This window comes from Mustela putorius, unplaced genomic scaffold (assembly GCF_011764305.1).
Source record: "Mustela putorius furo isolate JIRA1106 unplaced genomic scaffold, ASM1176430v1.1 tig00000040_pilon_pilon_pilon, whole genome shotgun sequence".
In the NCBI taxonomy this organism is placed as follows: Eukaryota; Metazoa; Chordata; class Mammalia; order Carnivora; family Mustelidae; genus Mustela; species Mustela putorius.
The window spans coordinates 3,384,787-3,401,821 of NW_025421261.1; the positions used below are offsets into that span (position 1 = coordinate 3,384,787).

Below are 17,035 nucleotides of genomic sequence, written 5' to 3' on the forward strand. Positions count from 1 at the left end.
CTCACATCCATTCCTCTGCACTCCTGAGTCAGTGCGAAGGTTCGCGACCAGCCGGGCTCCCCCACGTGGCGGTCCTCCCCGTGATGCTCTCACGGCGGCCGCACTATCCGCGGCCACGCTGCACGACAGCCACAGCCCTTAAGACCAATCGGTTTCCAAAGCAACTCACGTATTCGAGACAGTGTCAGTCTCTTGATTTTTTAGAGCACTCATGAAGTCAAAGAAATAACTTCACAATCAATCCATCCCCAGGGGCCTGTCATCAAGACAGAAGCTACGGCTTCTCTTCTTCTGCCTCGTCTCGCCCCAAGACTGCCACGCAAACGACCACCCCTGTAGGTAAGTGACCTGAGAAAGGCCCCCACGCTAACCCGGTCCTTAGGTCAGCGCCTCCGAGGAGGGCCGCCCCACTGAACTGAGAAAGGCCTATGGATATGTGCATCTACTTAGACCCTTTTACAAGGTGTTACCCACTATTACTTTCTGAGATTAATTGTTTGAAAACTGAATGGCATCTTACCTACAAGTACAAGAGCCTTATCATGTCACAGAGGCAACCCAGTGTACTGGAGCAAATTACAGAAACTCAGACGGACAGATCCCTGCATACTTAAGGAAAATCCCAAATGCATCTGGAAATGACCGATTCTTACTTAGTCAAGGCAAAAGCAGCTTACCCAGCCTTCTTTTTCTTTTCTTTGTTTCCACTTGTCTGGAGCATATTCTACTTAGTTCTTTAAACTGGCCCGCTAGATCACCTCTTTTTTTCCTTCTGTTATTCACAGACCACCCTAAATCATTAATGAAATACCTCAGTGTTTAATAAGTTGAACCTTCAAAAAATCTATCTTCCACCCAGCATGAACGTTACCAATTTAGAAGATGTGATCTATTTGGTAATATGCTTGTCCCCCAAAGAAAAATGTCTTTTTCTTTGGAATTTGAAGGAGCTCGAGACTGAATTAAGGGCTAATTAAATTCCTCATGGTGGGGGGAAGCTGGGGACAGGGGAGGGGCAAAACGGGTGAAGCTGGTCAAAAGGTACAAACTTCTAATTACAAAATAAATAAGTCCTGGGCATGTGATTACAGGGACTATAGTTAATAATACTGTATTGCATCTTTGACACTTGCTAAGAGAATGGGTCTTAAAGTTCTCATCACAAGGGAAAAAAATTCTGTAACTGTGTAGTGATGGATGTTAGTAAGACTTACTGCGATTACTTCACAATCTATGCAAATATCAAGTCATTAAGTTGTACACCTGAAACTAATACACTGTTAGATGCTAATTAGACCTCAGTGACAACAATAAATAAAAATAAAATAAATCCCTTGTCCCCATCTCCCTCGCTCTTCTGCTTTCATTATTTTCAGTTACATTAAAAATCTGTGAACTTAAAATGGTCTCTTCACCCTGTCCCTAATGTCATACCCAACATTCCCGGGGGATGCTGGTATGTAGCAAAGCATCAGGATCTATGCTCTACTGGCATAACTGGTGAAAGATTGTTTTTTTTTGGGGGGGGGGAATATTAACTAGCTTTATTTTTATTTATTTATTTAACTTAATTTCTTTTCAGTGTTCCAAAATTCTTTGTTTAGCACCACACCCAGTGCTCCAGGCAATACGAGCCCTCCGTAATACCCACCACCAGGCTCACCCAACCCCCCACCCCCCTCCCCTCCAAAACCCTCAGTTTGTTTCTCAGAGTCCACAGTCTCTTAGTCTACACTTTAAAGTATACTTTTTTAAGGGAAGCGGTTGAGGGATGTACAGTCAGGGATTCAGCTAGTGAGCGAAAAGCAATAAGCTATAAGGGGAAAATGTATACAAGAGGGTGTAGGGTAAAGCTATTCGAATAATGAAGAACGTGTGTGTGTGTGTGTGTGTGTGTGTGTGTGTGAGACAGACAAAGAGACACACAGAGAAAGAGCGTATGCATGTATGACCTCTTTTAAGTTTCCTGCTGCCATTTGAGTCCATTCCAAGCTTTGTGTTGTTGGGCGTGCTTCCTTACTGAGTCATGAATTGCTAAATATGCACTTACTCTTTTTTATAACTTCCAATGCCAGTGACAGTAATTACCTGGCAAATAAAGATAGAAGAAAGACCAGCCCCTTAAGGAAGAGAAAACTGCCTTCTCCCCACTACAGTCCCTTGTCACGGAATTCAGTCATTAGCTCCATTTCATGTTTCTTGTGGGCAAGTCCTAATAAACCACTTCATTTGGGGCAAATCCCCAGGGGGAAACATATTAAGCCAAATTATGCAGAACTGTCCCAGCAGATTCAGCAGAACCCGACAAAATCATACACAGGGCGCACCTGGACTCACTGACTGCCAAAAAAAACCCCTAAAGTCTCAGGCGAGAAGCAACAAGTCTCCAGCCAAGCCCACGCTCCTTCCTGCGGAGGGAAGTAGGTGTTTTTCTCTTCCAGCAACTGCATAGTTCGCTCCTTCATTCACGCGCAGGCTACTGAGTCCCGACGCAATGCCGGGCACTGAGCTCAGAGTTAGGGACGCTACGATGAACAGAGCGGGCACCACGAGTCAGCGGGGGGAGAACAAATAGTAAATTAAAAAGCAAGTAATTCCCAGCAACAGGGTGCTCTGAAGAAAGCGGGGGTGAAAGCCCACAATGAGGGTGTTGCAGGGACTGTGGTTGGGTGGTGAGGGAAGGTGTCTCTCTGAGGACAGCACGCATCACACGATCTTAGAGCCGACCCGGGTGTCAACGCAGCACAGTTGCCTCTTCGATTTGCAGGGATAGAGAAGTCAAGGAATCTGGGGAACCTGCCGGAGCCCGCACAGATCGACCAGATGCCAACAGAGGCCAATTCCGAAAACAGGACTAAAGGGGCCAAAGGAACGGCCTCTCCCTGTAAAACCCAACCGGATCAAGGCAGGGGACACGTGGCTGCTCAAGCCCTGGGTTCGACCTGGCTTACCTTCTCGTTTCCTCTTTTCACTCAAAACCATCTGACAACCTCAAGGTTTATCAAGGATTTGTATTAACAGAGGAGTGCTCACAAGAAGCCGGTTCAAAGGCCCTGGGGCCCTCTGACTTCCTCCCAACACTTGAGGGGCTTGAACCTGACCAAAAAACCAGACAGGACCCAATCGGACTGACACAGATATAAGTGATCTCCCTCCCTGACCACCGCCACACGACAAGCAAAAGGCCACCCATCAGACACTTTCAGAACGGTAACTTTCTATCTGGAAAAGATTCTTCAGGTGTTCTTTGGAAAAGATCAAGCGACCATTCCTACCTTTTAAAAAAGGCAATGGGGGAAGGTCAGTTGACTGACCTATCAAGTTAGGTACCTAAAGTACAACTTAACTAAATGTGGTACTGACTGACTCCAGACTCGGACTTCTTACAAGATAAAGTCCTTATGGTGCCACTGATCTTTTGAGCACCTTGTCCTACCCTGAGTTCACTGAACCAGGACTGATGCTGCCCAACAGACACAGGCTGGTGTAAGAGCAGCTAGAAAAGCACCCTGCGGCACTGAACTTCTGCCTCTGTGCGTGGCCGACCCACCAATTCATACCTGGCTGGACCCCATCACAGGCAAACCGGCAAAATAATCTTAACAGTCATAACTTGCAAAATGACTCAGGAACCCACTCACTCAGCCTCACAGATAAACCACAGCCATCTGGATCACCAGGGTTCAGTACATCACACAGGAGCAGCAGAAGGGTTAAATCCACTCTCATGAGGACATAACTGCAGGCGAGTCAAGTTTGTCAACTGCAAATCTGAAATAATTTTTTAAGGCAGGGGGAAGGGTCTTCAAATAGATTCACCAGAAGCAGACACAACAGAGGGCGTCTTGTCACTGATCTTTACAGCGTAGCACCAAGGGAGTGCGTTCTCAAGGAAGGTCACTCCAAAGGGAAAATGCATTTCAAGACGAACAAAACACGACATCTCTCCAGTGGCCAAACGCTCTGTCCATCTTTCCCTGCATGGAAGGGCTGTATCTGCGCCCAAGGGCTCTGCCCCCAGGAGCTCACTGGCTACACAGAAGCTACAAACACACCCTTGCCCAACAAGCTTCAGCACAAAATACCAGGCCTCCGGGCCTCCTTCAGAGAGGATCACCCTTCTTGATTTCATAGCTAGTTAGCTCTTGTCAAAGGCTTGGTGCAGGGAAGTGGTATTTATGACAGAGTATCCAAGAGACTCACTGTTCTCCACCCACCCTAGGTACTAGCCTTGAACCAACTTCCGGCCACCAGGAGACTTGGATCTTTTCCTCTTTGTCTTCTCCTCTCCAGAAGAATGACCTTTGCTAATGACACAGGAATCATACAGCCTCGGTTTTTTTGTCAAGGAGCATTTGTTATAAAACCTACACAGAGCAGTCTCCCTGATCTCATTCTGTGCCCCCTGGATAAAGTTCTCCATAAGAAAGTTCTTAAAATTTCATTTCATCTCATGCCCTGAAGAACTAGTAAGCTCTCTTTCCTGATGGTGAAAATCCCATAACCAACTGTATTTCTCTTTTACCCGAAGTTGACGCCGAAACCGCAGCCGTCCTGTCCTGCTAGTTGCTTCCAGACCCTGTGTTTTCTCCCTTCCGTGGTTACAAAGGGTCTATTTCTGATGTATCAACACACAACTTATCATCTGTTAATACATTACCAGGTTATTTACGTTGTATCCATTTGTGTTTAGATCTATTAATATGACGTGTATTATCGTACATGCTATGTAACTTTCTGTGTCAAATCTTTCAGAAGGAAGAAAAGTACAAGTAAAATTAACACACCCTGCAGCATGAACCCTACGTGTGAATGGACATGAACGTACCCCCGGATTAATCACGTAAAATTCCAGATGATAACCCTTCCAAGTGGGATTATGTAACCCTCCGCGTTCCGCACACCAAACGGGCCCTGAAGCGATGTCGAAGATTCACCCAAAGGCAACACAGAAAGGAAGATGTGGAGACGGCGATACATAATTCAGCACCGGTTCCCACCGAGGCTTGGCCTGGAAATGCAAGTGCTTTCACTAAAACTCAGGACACCAACCTCCTCGCCGCTGGCTATTTGGTGAGCCAGATCCTTCAAGTTTCTCATCATTCTTTCATCCCGAAAATCATAAGGAAACGTTTCCGTCCATTCCGTCAGGAGCTGAAGGATTTTGGGTGCAATTTTTCTTATCTGGTTCTGGAAGAAAGAGCACATCTCGTTCAGTGATCTCTATCACCACATACGGCGTCACATCTCTAACTGAACAAAGTCACTGGTAAACGTCTCCTGTAAAGTCTTTGGGCTTGAAGAAGTCTAGTCCCCCTCCCCCAAGTCAATGCCAAGTGGCACCAACTTCAGGCAGCATCTAGGGCTCTTCCATGGCCGTGAACTTAAACTGTGGGGGCTGGCTTGTTTCGCATGAAGGACATGATGGTTTATTTTTTAAAAATTCTACCATACTGACCATAGTGTCCGGCACATACACTGTGCGGGCTTTTCTCTTGGGTAGTAACATTGCAGTATTTTTATATACTGAAGTGATTCAACAGGACCAAGAGCGTTCGAGAAACAAAGATCTTAGATGAAAAGGAACACTGATTCCGGTGTCCGAGCCTCCACCGTGTTCTTTATGCCATTCCCCGTTGCCCTGGCACAGCCGTGACCCCATTTATGCCCTTCAGCGCGGGGGAAGGGAGCCAGCTTCACAACCTCTAAGTGACAGAGTTACCAAGCCCAACAGAGAATAGTAAAGTTCAAGGCATATCATTACCTTGTCACTGCTGGGATCACTTGGTCTCTGGTGCTCAACACATAAGTGGCAAACTTTGGCCATTAACTCATACGGATGCACGAACAACCGAGAACTGAGGAGGAAGGTAAATATGTACGTTCTCTGCAGCGAGAGGAAAAAAAACCACCGTGGTCACATTCTCTCTGAGACTAGTATCTCCCCCATAGTTTACACATCTTATTTCATTAAGTTCTCTCGATCAAAGCTAACACACTGCAGTTTCATAAAATAATGCTTCGTAGTAAAACACCTTAAGACGGATTTTTCCTTTGCCTTCTGATATACCTCTTCCCTTCAACCACACTAGAAATAACAGAAGTACAAGATAAGTTTATCTACCGAAATGATTCAAAGCACACTTTCACGTCCCTCCCTCTGGACGCCAGGACACCAGGACACATAACTCACTCTCGCTAAGGAGAATGAAATTCAGCCCAGAGACACTTAAAGACATTGACTTAAAGACACTTAAGACACTGACTTAAACAGATCACCCCTACAGAATCTTGTTCTGCGTCCAGATGTTATGGTAACTCAATGGAAACCACAAAACACACCCAGCCCACAGCAGCTCAAGGATTCTCCGGTGCGTCTGGTGGGCACCCAGCAGAGTCTGTCCGCTGGGGCTAGAACATTCAAAGGCGGGCTTTCAAGTAATCTGCTTACTCGCTCGGAGGCTAAGCAACTTGATAAAACACAATATCACACTGTATACTTTTTCTTAACTACATTGTCTCCCAAGAAGCCAGTAATGAAGTAGGGCCTATTTGCTCTAACAGTTTCAGACTCCCAGGGAAAAGAAAAATCCAGGGTTGTTTTTCATTTTGCTTGGGTTATTTTTTTTACCCCCGCCTCCCCACTTGGGCGCCGTTACTAGCTCATAAACACTTACAGGGCTGAACAAGGGATTCCTTTTACTTCTGATCACAAGTGTTCCCTGTGTGGCAACATATTTCACGACGCTATGCAACAAATCGCACAGAGAGATAACTCACAGGGAGAAACACTGTGGTGAGCTCCGGCGGCAACACAAACTACCCTCCGCGCACCAAGGTCATCATTATATTTATAAAAACATGTGACTCTGTGTCTGGATGGTTTCATGAACTCCTTATCAACAACCAGCCGCTGTCCAGTAACAAGGGGCAGCTCCGGCACCAGCGAAAACGGGGAGAAAACACCACGTGCCCAGAAACAGAGAAACCTAGGTTTGATGCCGATGCTGGGCTGAGACCGTGTGCGGCTCACTCCGCTTTCTGAATTTCAGTGCTCTCCACTCTGGCCTCTTGGAATTGCCGTGGAGAGTGAGAAAATGGAAGTGACTTCTCTAGACTAGAAAGTATTACCCAGGTAAAGGCGGGCTACCAAAGTAAAGCACATGAACCGCATCTTGAATATGCCTGTTGTTCCCCTTTCTAGGAAGTCTTCCTGTCCGACCTCACTTTCCTCAGTATGGAGATGGTCTTGGAAAGAAAACAAGCGTTTAAGTATCCTAGGAGTATGCACTGTCTTCCGGCGTTTCTATGCAAGGACAAGGTATATGCATGAATTAAACCTACAGATACCTCACTTGGATGGTATCTGGCCATCTACAATGTGGTACCAGCCCCGAGAAGAAACTCATCAAAATGTGAATCACACGCAGGCTCCACTGGATCTCAAAACACTCAATAATCAATAGGCATTTTCTGACTTGAAAAATTCTTAGCAGCCCAGACACAGTTCAGCAGTATCTGGGGTCCCTGCCCCCCTACCCCCTACGTTGTAATTTCCTGTAACGACCAGCAGGGATGCGCTTCCGAGGGATGGGGGTACCTACGTCCGGATAGTAATCCACGTTGGGCACCAAGTGCTGGATGAGCGCTTCCAGAGACCCGGACAGGAGGTTGTTGTCGTGGTAGCACAGGCCCGCGCAGCCGGCCTCCGCCGCCTGGTACAGGTTCCGGTTGTAACCGCTGCTGTCGAACATGGCCGAGAAGGGCGGCGTCTGAGGCATGCTTCCCTACAAGGGATATAAAGGGAGAAAACGCAGCGTCAGTAATATGCTGTCTGGAAGGAAAGTCGCTTTCACAGCCATGAGGGAGCAGGTAACTTTGAACACAGGTTGGGAGGGAACAGCAGCGCCATCAGAACGCAAATCGCTCCTGGAGGAACACGCGCACTGTCCGGCTGAGCACAAACTCATTCAGTCCGATGCCGGGACATGCTTAGATCAGAGGATCCAGCTTGGATCTGAGTTCGAGTCTCCGGCCGCCGCATGCAGACATCAGTCCTTCCCGTGGAGGATGGAACTGGGCTTCGTACCGCCTGGTCTCACAGAGCCGAGCGCCGGCCAGGGGAGACCGTGCGAGCCTTCGAAGCTGCTGGGAAGACTGAGCATCCCGTGTAGGTGACGCCGGACTGACCCGGGGTGTAGCAGGAGATAAGCAGGACAGAGGCTGCAAAAGTGAAATCGTAAGAGAGGCCCAGACTTCAAGTACTGTGTGTGTGTGTGTGAGCGTATGTGTGCGCGCAGGTGCATGTGTGTTTACAGATGCGTGTATGTAAATCCAGACAGTCAATGCTGACCCTCCAGCTTCCCCCGGGAGGTCTGACACAGCCGATTTTCACCCATTTGTGTCAAATTCCTTTGGGGTGGGGGCTCTATAAAGCCTCCGTTCTCAGCAAGCGCGTGGGCCGAGAGGCTCCTGATTTGGGGGACAGGAAGCGGTGCCAGTCCTCTCCATTCACATGCTTTGCGGCTCACAGAGCCCTTGTTCGAGGGGCTCAGTAGAGGCCAGAGGCTATTAAGTCGTGACTGGGATTCCTAGGGACAGAGCTCGGGACCGAGAAGAGACTGTCGTTTTCGGGCAGCATGTCTGGACAACGGAGGCGTCCAGGAGCGACAGACTGAGGGTCTCAGAAGGCGAACAATGCGGGAAGCCCACCCCTAGCTATGGACCCAGGGGGACAGGGAGTGTGAAGGCCCAGGAGGACACGACCTGGGCTAATCCTGCTTTTCAATATGCCAAGGCTATTTTCATCTGAATGGGATAGGGGTGTTAGCCCTGTCTGGGAAGGCACATCCTTCACTCCGAGGGCATCTGCTCCCGCTCCAGCCAACAGGGACCATGGCATCATAACATGTGTGCGTGCCCTGGCAAGGGTGGCCAAGGGGTGGAGTGTTGGGGCAAAAATCTACTATTAGGACAACCTGGCAGATGAAAACAGCATTTAGGGAAGGAAGCATCAAGAAACAGAAGAAAAGCTTCAGCCTTTTGTCCTCTATCCCAACCACAAACCAATGCCAAGGAGAATGCTGGAGGGAAAAAAAAACAGCCACCAATGGGAAGACATGGATTACTGAGAATCACTCGGGGAGATCTGTCGCTACGGGCATCATCACTGCCACGTCTCTCGCTGAGGCAGGACGTGGTCATGACAGCCAAAGGATCAGGAGCTACAGGACATAAGCATTAACACAAATGCTCCGAGCCTAGTTAAAGTCATTGTTAAATAAAGAACCCAATGTCAACATTTTATGAGACAGTGGACAAAGTGTGCTTCTGTCCTCTTCAGATCACCAGTTTTCTGAGTACGATTCACGTGCAATACAATCTTTACAAACAACTTGTCCTTGGTGGGAAGATTTTTTTAAAAAGAGCCTTTTTTTCATCTACCCTTTCCCTGAGAAACTCAAAATGTCCATAAACAGAGACTCTGGGACCCAAGATGAGAAGCGTCTCAAAGTTCAGTCTGAGAGCCTGCAGGGAACCGTCCATCCGGATTTGGTCACCACTTCCGGCTTACAAAAGCTGTAGATGGTCAAAAACTATACGGCGTCCAGCATGAGCAGGATCACAAGTGGGATTCCATCGTGCTCTGGGAGTTGGGCTTTTCTTACTTTTTCTGCCAAGAACCATGAATTTTCTTCAATTTCTCCATTCATTCATCATTACTGAAACCATCCTAATAAAGTGATTCGAGTAGATGGTTGGCCAAAGACTTGGGAATTTCAAGAACATCAGAAAATGCTGAAAGTTCAAAAGGATCATAGAGATCGTCTCGTCCGGGATGAAAAATAGGCTTCGCCTCACTGTCCGGCTGCCTTCAGTTAGAAGCGGGTGCCTGGCGGCCCGAGAGCGAGTGAGGAGAACACAGGCTGTACGAGGTAGGAGAATGTGTCCTAAGTGGTTAGCACGGACTGCAAAACGGGTCACGGAAGAGGCCAGAGCCCCGGTGCCGCCACAGTCGGCTCCGATCGCCTATGTTTATTCCCGTGCAAACCCTGGAAGGTGGAACGAAGTGGCCAGGCTGAGATGTCACAGCGCTGTGGCCACAGCGGACCCCCGCCCCGTGACTCTCACGCCCCTGCTGCCTCCCGCTATTAACCGTAACCACTAGCCCTTGATAGTCAAGGGTCACCCAGCTCCCTTTCAAGAAATCAGCACCAAAGCCACAAGTATCTGTACTTCTCAGTTTCTTACTCCCACGAAGCAGACAAGGACTTAGATCTGACCAAGGCCTCCGATTTACCAAAGCCCCGATCGGGTGCTTCACAGCTGTGAGAACTGCAGAAGATAATGCCACCACCGTCTCCCCCGATGTGTGTTTTTTATTTAGAAAATGGGTCTCAATTTTGTTCACTCCTTCCCAAATCCTAAATTGTAACAAAGCTATTAAATTCTCTTATAGCAAAGTTCTTCTTAGAGCATTACTAGAGTGACGGCACGAGGCCTCTGTATCATTCCTTGGGAATAGGTCACTCATGGGATTTCTTTGATGAGGCACAAAATATCCACACTTAGAAAGCCCCCGCCCCCAACCAAGCACAAGGAAAATACTGCAAATGACAGAAACCTACCTGGGGTGGAAGAATTGGGGATACAGCTTAGGACAACTACAAATCAGTTTCAAGAAGAGGGTATGTCACAAGTCACTTTCTGCCTTCTAGTCACCCCCAAGTTCTACTGCTAATCAGCTGAGCTCATTCTCCCACGAAGCATCGTGATTGTTGAACTTGCACATAGCAACGACCGACCACTCAGATCCGAGTCACTCCGAGAGACACCAGGCCCTCATTCATGCACGTTGGTCCTATTTTTCTACGTTGCCTTATACTCGAGACGGCTTCTTTCCCAAGCCTTAGGCCCTCTCCCCCCACCCCATTCTGCTACTACGGGATCCTTGGAGCAAGGGAAAGGTCTCCATGTTCCTCCTTCCCTAACTGCTCTGATTCCCCTTCAAAGCCGCTCACCTGGAAATGCTTAGACGCACAGCGCAGAAGGCTCTGAGAAGGTCAGCAACTCTGGTCTGTGTAAGGTTTACTGCCTACAAATGCCTTTTGGAATTCTTAGATCTACCCTTTTTGGCAGACATCGTCCCCTTGTTTTGACTGCGTAAGCAGCTACGGTTCAGAAAACCTGTCCTCACTGACTGGGGTTACATAGCAGATAAGGGACAGATAGGACCGTATTTCAAACCTAGAGCCTTAGGTTCCAAATTTATTTTACTACATCATGTTGTGCTACAACTGGACGTCCTTGAACCTATAATATTTAACCATAAAATGAAAAATCTGCCAGTCTATCCCAAATTGTAGGCTGTAAGAACAATTTCTGTGCTTCACATGGTCCGTGTAAGGCATGGCTGTCAAGATGTATCAATGCCACTTTTTATTCTTATTTAGAAGCAATACTATTGTGTGCCTGGGTGGCTCAGTAGGTTTAGCTTCTGCCTTCAGCTCAGGTCATGGTCTCAGGGTCCTGGGATCGAGCCCCGCATCGGGCTCTCTGCTCGGCAGGGAGCCTGCTTTCCCCTCTCTCTCTGCCTGCCTCTCTGCCTGTGATCTTTGTCTGTCAAATAAATAAATAAAATCTTAAAAAAAAAAAAAAAAGAAGCAATACTATCATGACAGCAGAACTATTTACATTACTGACCTTTGCAATCAAGGCACAATGCCATCTAGGCAGAGATTTTGGATTTTAACATACACTATGTTAACATTTAGTTATACACATAGTGATAATAAGGCATGTGTAACAGTATTTTTTTAGCAATATGAAATTAAAGAGTGTCTTACAATGGATGGCATCTCAGATTCAATTAAAGAGCGTAATGCTTGGGTTTACTTCATAGACCTCCAGTTAAAAAACAATCTTACTGAGACCAATGATAAAAATAAAGATCATGGATCATAGTATTCATCACCCGTTTCCGGACAATCTCTAACAAGTGGCCAGTCTAGCCATTTTCTAGAAAGAGAAGCTGCCTTGTGTAGGAAATGCGTCTGACGAACGAGGGGAGGCCAGCAGGACCGTCCAGGAAGCCCTGTCCGTGAAGCCGACCTTACACACCTGAGAAGACAAGCATAGTAGTTTCTTTCTTTCAAGTATCTTCCCTGGTTTCACTCACATCAAGAACTATTGCTTGTTCAGTAAAACTCAGATTTCTCATCCAAGATTTGAATTCTACTTGCTCCGGTTCTGGAGTTGAAAAACGAGGCTCAGAAGATTAAATATTAACTTGGTTCTTGTTTAAACACACACACACACACACACACACACACACACACACAGAAAATACCCAAGCACTGGGCAGGAGAATGCGGAACGGCGTTTCCTTCAGACACTGCCGATGCCCGGAGTCACTCGCTAACGGTCTCGCAGCGGAGGAAGAGCCACGGGCGGCGCCGCTCCTAACCCAGACACCCCGTGAATGCATTCGCTTCGTCCCGCTGTAGCTCTGATTTCTGGTCTGTAGCAAAACTCCTTACAGCTCTCACAATTAATATTATCTCTCTCTACGGTCCTTTAAACTCTCAATTTTCCCCTCTGCCTTTTCCAGTACAACCTCAAAACCAACTTCTCCGCTGTCTCCCACACTCTCTCAGCCCAGATGCTGCCCAGTCCAACAGACCTCTCTGCTGACCAAAAATCCTGTTCAGGAGAACCCGACTTTCCCAAAATTAGAATGTGTGACAGCATTAGGGTAAACACCGGCATTAATTTACCATTAAGTCAAACTTCAAAGTAGTTAATTCCTTTAGAAAAAAAAAAAAAAAAAAGATTCATATGAGATACTTGAAAAAAACTGCTGACTTGATTCAAACCAGTACCACTGAGGTAAGGCAGAGGACAGGTTCACCTTGAAACAATTCTCACCTTCCGAAGAGCTTCATTTGTGAATCCTTTCCTGGAAACAATATATTCAATGTGGCCGGTGGCTCTTAACTTTCTGGGGCGCTCACAAACCTCTCCGCACACTGCCCTGAGGGAAATGTACCAACAAGTCTGCTTCTACCCTCGGGGAGTTCAGACCCCAGTTTAGGAACAGGTGCAGACCTGTACAGAGCCTAGATGCGACTTACCGAATCAAAGAAGAACATGGCAGTTCTGAAGGGAAGGTTGGTCTAACACATGCAAGCCTGGCTCCTTAGAAATCAAAGAATCCTAGTATTTTCAGGTACTGCCAATCAAATGGAGTTAGAGAATTTTAACATGATACCTCTTCTGGTTTGGGTAGAGATATTTAAATGGGTATTTTTCCCCCTAAATTGAGATGGCACTTTGGGGTGGGGAAAGATGTGATGAGACCATGGGAAGCAGATTTTGGTTTTTAAAACCACGAACTAGGCTAAACGAAAGCTTAGAGCCATGAAATTAGCATAGAGATCACAGGTTTTATTGGAAACTTCCCAACGGGAAGCAAAAGATCTATCCAACTCAGGTGTACAAGATGAATGTTCTTTCTTAAAATTGACTTGGTAAGCTGAAAAGTTGGTTGACAGACTAGATATGTTGCATGGGCAGCTAATTCAGTCACGAAGATATATCATGCTCTTCCAAGGACTCTGCAAAGTTCAGCCTGACATTGATCCAGAAGCGAGGAAGCAAGCTCTGGGTGATTTAAGGGATGAATGGACTTGAAAGGCAGGCCTAATGGTTTCAAAGCAGCGAAAGCACCAGATGAAAAGCTGCCTTTTTCTACACAGCAGACTGTGTTTGAATTAGTGGCTGCTTCTGCACCACGTTATTTATGAAGAGGCAGGTGCACCGGGATAAGGTGGCTTCAGGTGACAATCAAACTGGAAAAGAGGCTGAGGAAGAGATGGGTGTGGGAACTAAGTCAGAAGCTGGCCTTCGACATCTGCGGCAGGTGCTTTGTAAAACTCTACCAGAACGTTAAGTCAGCACGTCCTTTACACTTCAGAGAATGAGCTAGGAAAAGTAGGACTGGAAAAAAAAAACAAAACAAAACAGAAAGACAAAAAGAAACAGGGGACAGGGAGCTTTCGATCCATATCTCATCACAGAACACTCCGGTGAAATATTTAACAAACCCAATGTCTTTATAGGGATCACTACCTTTCTGTTTCTGTTCAAGTGCTGGGCAGGTGGCCCAATTAAAAAAAAAAACAGACCCACTGAAGTAGAGGAAGGCTTTCCTATCACAGCTGAACTTTGAAACTGTATTTGTTTAGTGAGGAGAGGCTTAATTTAATATCCTGGAATTACCGGTTTCCCAATTCCCATCTTGATTCCAAAGGGACTTTGCACTTTGGTGGGATGTACCTTCTGCCTTTTCTCATTTGAGGTTCCAGAAAGCTGACTGAGAAAGAGTTCACATGTTTCAGCTTTACTCTCCCTGGTTTTCTCAAGTACTTCTAGCCTGCTTTTGGCACCACTGGATGTTAGAACACGAGGACCGACTGTGTGTAGAGAACCATGGAATGACTCAGAGTGCAAGTAGGAGTCACGTTTCTGGCGATACCTAAGACATGGCTTCTTTGGAGCTTGGAAAGGTTTAGGAGATTATCTTCTCATGTCTTTCCCAAGCCAGGGGAAGTCCTAAAGGCAGAGATTTGTAGCAACAGCTCTGGAAACTGCAGAAATGCTACACTACTGGTGACCTCCTTGAGGAGAGAGGCACAGTTCCTGAGCACACAAACAATGCAGAGTAGACAACTCTGAAACAACTCACTTCTTTGGCACGAGAACAAAAAGTAACTCACTCCCAGATGGGTACATTCTTTGGAACTGAGCCCCAAATGCTTAGTAAGTTTCATAATCAAGGAGGGAAAAATGAATATTTCTTATTAAAGGAGGTCTTATTTCTCTCCATAATGATGAACTTGGTGGTATCACTTACCAATGCTACAAGATTTCATTAGAAAAAAAAAAAAGAATTTGCATTTTGCTTGATTTACCCTGGATGCTACTTAAGAAAACCTTTACTAAATCCTCACTAATTTACTAATTGTGACTCAAATAATTACTATCTTTGGTTTCCCTGGAAGAAAATTAAAGCTAAAAAATTTGTCATCTTTTGTCTTGGAGATATCTTGTTAGCAGTTTATTTATTAAAGCACAAAACAACATTTCGCTACATGACAACTCTGCATGGGCCTGGAGAGTCATTTGGAACTTTCCTACAGGATTAATCTTTACCGCGCGAGGGAACAGAACGCCTCCGTGTTCTTTATGCCTTGTGTTCAAACTACAGCTTCCATGTAGTTCCTGAGCTGAACAGCAGAGGGCTCCACCTTCCTGTCTGTGCAAACGCGCTTTCCAGCTAAAAACAGTGGGCGCTGGTTTGGAAAAGTGAGAGGACAACTGGAGTTCTGGGTGGAAAAAAACCTCAGAAATTGGTCTTTGTGATCCTGGCATATTATTGGGCTTTGGAGAGTGGCACTGTTCATGCTGTCCAGCTGAAAACAAACGCTGGCTGAAAAAGTCAGTCGGTCTTATTTGGTAGGACTTAGGTGCCCAAATACAATGAGAATTAATTACTTCTTTTTCCCAGGGGGACAAGAGTGATCTTCTGGCTAATCAAAATCATCCTGATCTAATTACACGCTGTCAAAAGGAACCTTCTGGGATATTGGAAATGGTCCCTTCTACACCGTCCAGGACGGTCGCCATTAGCTGCCTAGTCGCTATTAAGCGCTTAAAATGTGGCAGGCACAACCAAGAAACTCAATTCTTAATTTTGTCTCATTTAATCAAACTTAAGTTCACATGTCCCCACGTGGCTAGTGGCGACCACACCGGGCGACACAGACAGAAGGTGTAGGATCATCTGTACGATAGCTCTCGGGCCAAATTACAGAACATCATAGCATCTCAAAAAGGGCTTATGTTTCTAAACCCAATTCATTTCAGCAGGAAAATCTAAGTATCAGGATACTTAGTGAGGACATGTAGTAAACAAGCAGAATTTTCTATTACATTTATTATGTAACATGGTTCCTGGGATAATGCTGGTTTTTGGCTGCATGTTCTTGAAAAACTGAGCTTATCCCTCCCTCTCTGTCCTTCCCTTTTCAATAAATAGAATGATCCTGGTGGTCTGCAAAGGGTTTTCCTTCCCTACGTGGCTACTTTGTATTTTCTCTGCATGAAACTGATTTTCATACCAGGGCTTCCTAATAAAATCTGAATCAAATGAATGACTTCTAGATAAAGACATACCTTGAAATGGAATAGTAAATATATAAACCTCAGAAAAATGATAGGACAAACACTGGTTAAAAATTTCATAAATGGTGGGACACCTGAGTGGCTCAGTCAGTTAAGCATCTGACTCTTGGTTTCTGCTCAGGTCAGGAGATCGAGCCCCACGTCAGACTCCATGCTCAGTGGGGAGTCTGCTTGAGACTCTCTCCCTCTCCGTCTGCCCCTTGTGCTTGGGCTCTTGCTCTCAAACAAATAAAACCTTTTTTAAAATTTCATAAATAGTAGCACTGACTTAAGTAAAAAAAAAATTCCAACTCAACTTCTTGATAATAATTTTTAACACACTTACAGAAGAAAAATAAAAGCAAAAAGGAGATCAAGAAAATACTGAATCTCTACATAGTTTTTATCAATACAGAGAAACTTTACTCTCTTCTCTTCATTTCCCTACACACAGAAAGTAGCTGCACATCTAACTTCATCTCCCTACACCCAGAAAGTAGCTGCACTCACTTCATCCTTCCATCTTCCATCCCATTTAGGACACAGACGCACGAAGGGATCGTACACCAAAATAAATCGGTTGTCACAGAACAAAAAGAGATTCATACATCACCTAGTTCAACACCCCATCAACTTTATAAACATTGCAGATAGAGGGAGAGAACAAATGACTTGTTAGGGCTCTGAACCCATCTCCCTAATCCCAGGGCAGAAATCTGTCCATAGCACGAGGCTATAATATCTGTTATTTGAAGATAATCGGGATTGGTATAGATCTATTTTTTTTTTAAGTAGGTTTAATTGGAGAACC

The 17,035-nt window shown here is 45.9% G+C and overlaps 1 protein-coding gene across 3 annotated transcripts in view; it reads right to left on the reverse strand.

Moving 5' to 3' along the window:
- RASGEF1B (RasGEF domain family member 1B) overlaps positions 1–17,035 on the reverse strand; it is a 37,325-nt gene that overhangs the window by 17,596 nt on the left and 2,694 nt on the right. For 2 of the 3 annotated variants that reach the window (XM_045074726.1, XM_004777369.3), the window contains exons 2-4: positions 7,605–7,787; positions 5,765–5,887; positions 5,053–5,190 (exon numbers count right to left, since the gene is read on the reverse strand). In XM_045074726.1, the coding sequence (XP_044930661.1) occupies positions 5,053–5,190; positions 5,765–5,887; positions 7,605–7,781 (438 nt within the window). In that variant the 5' untranslated portion in view covers positions 7,782–7,787. The remainder of the gene's footprint in view (positions 1–5,052; positions 5,191–5,764; positions 5,888–7,604; positions 7,788–17,035) is intronic. The other variant, XM_045074846.1, reaches the window with a different exon arrangement.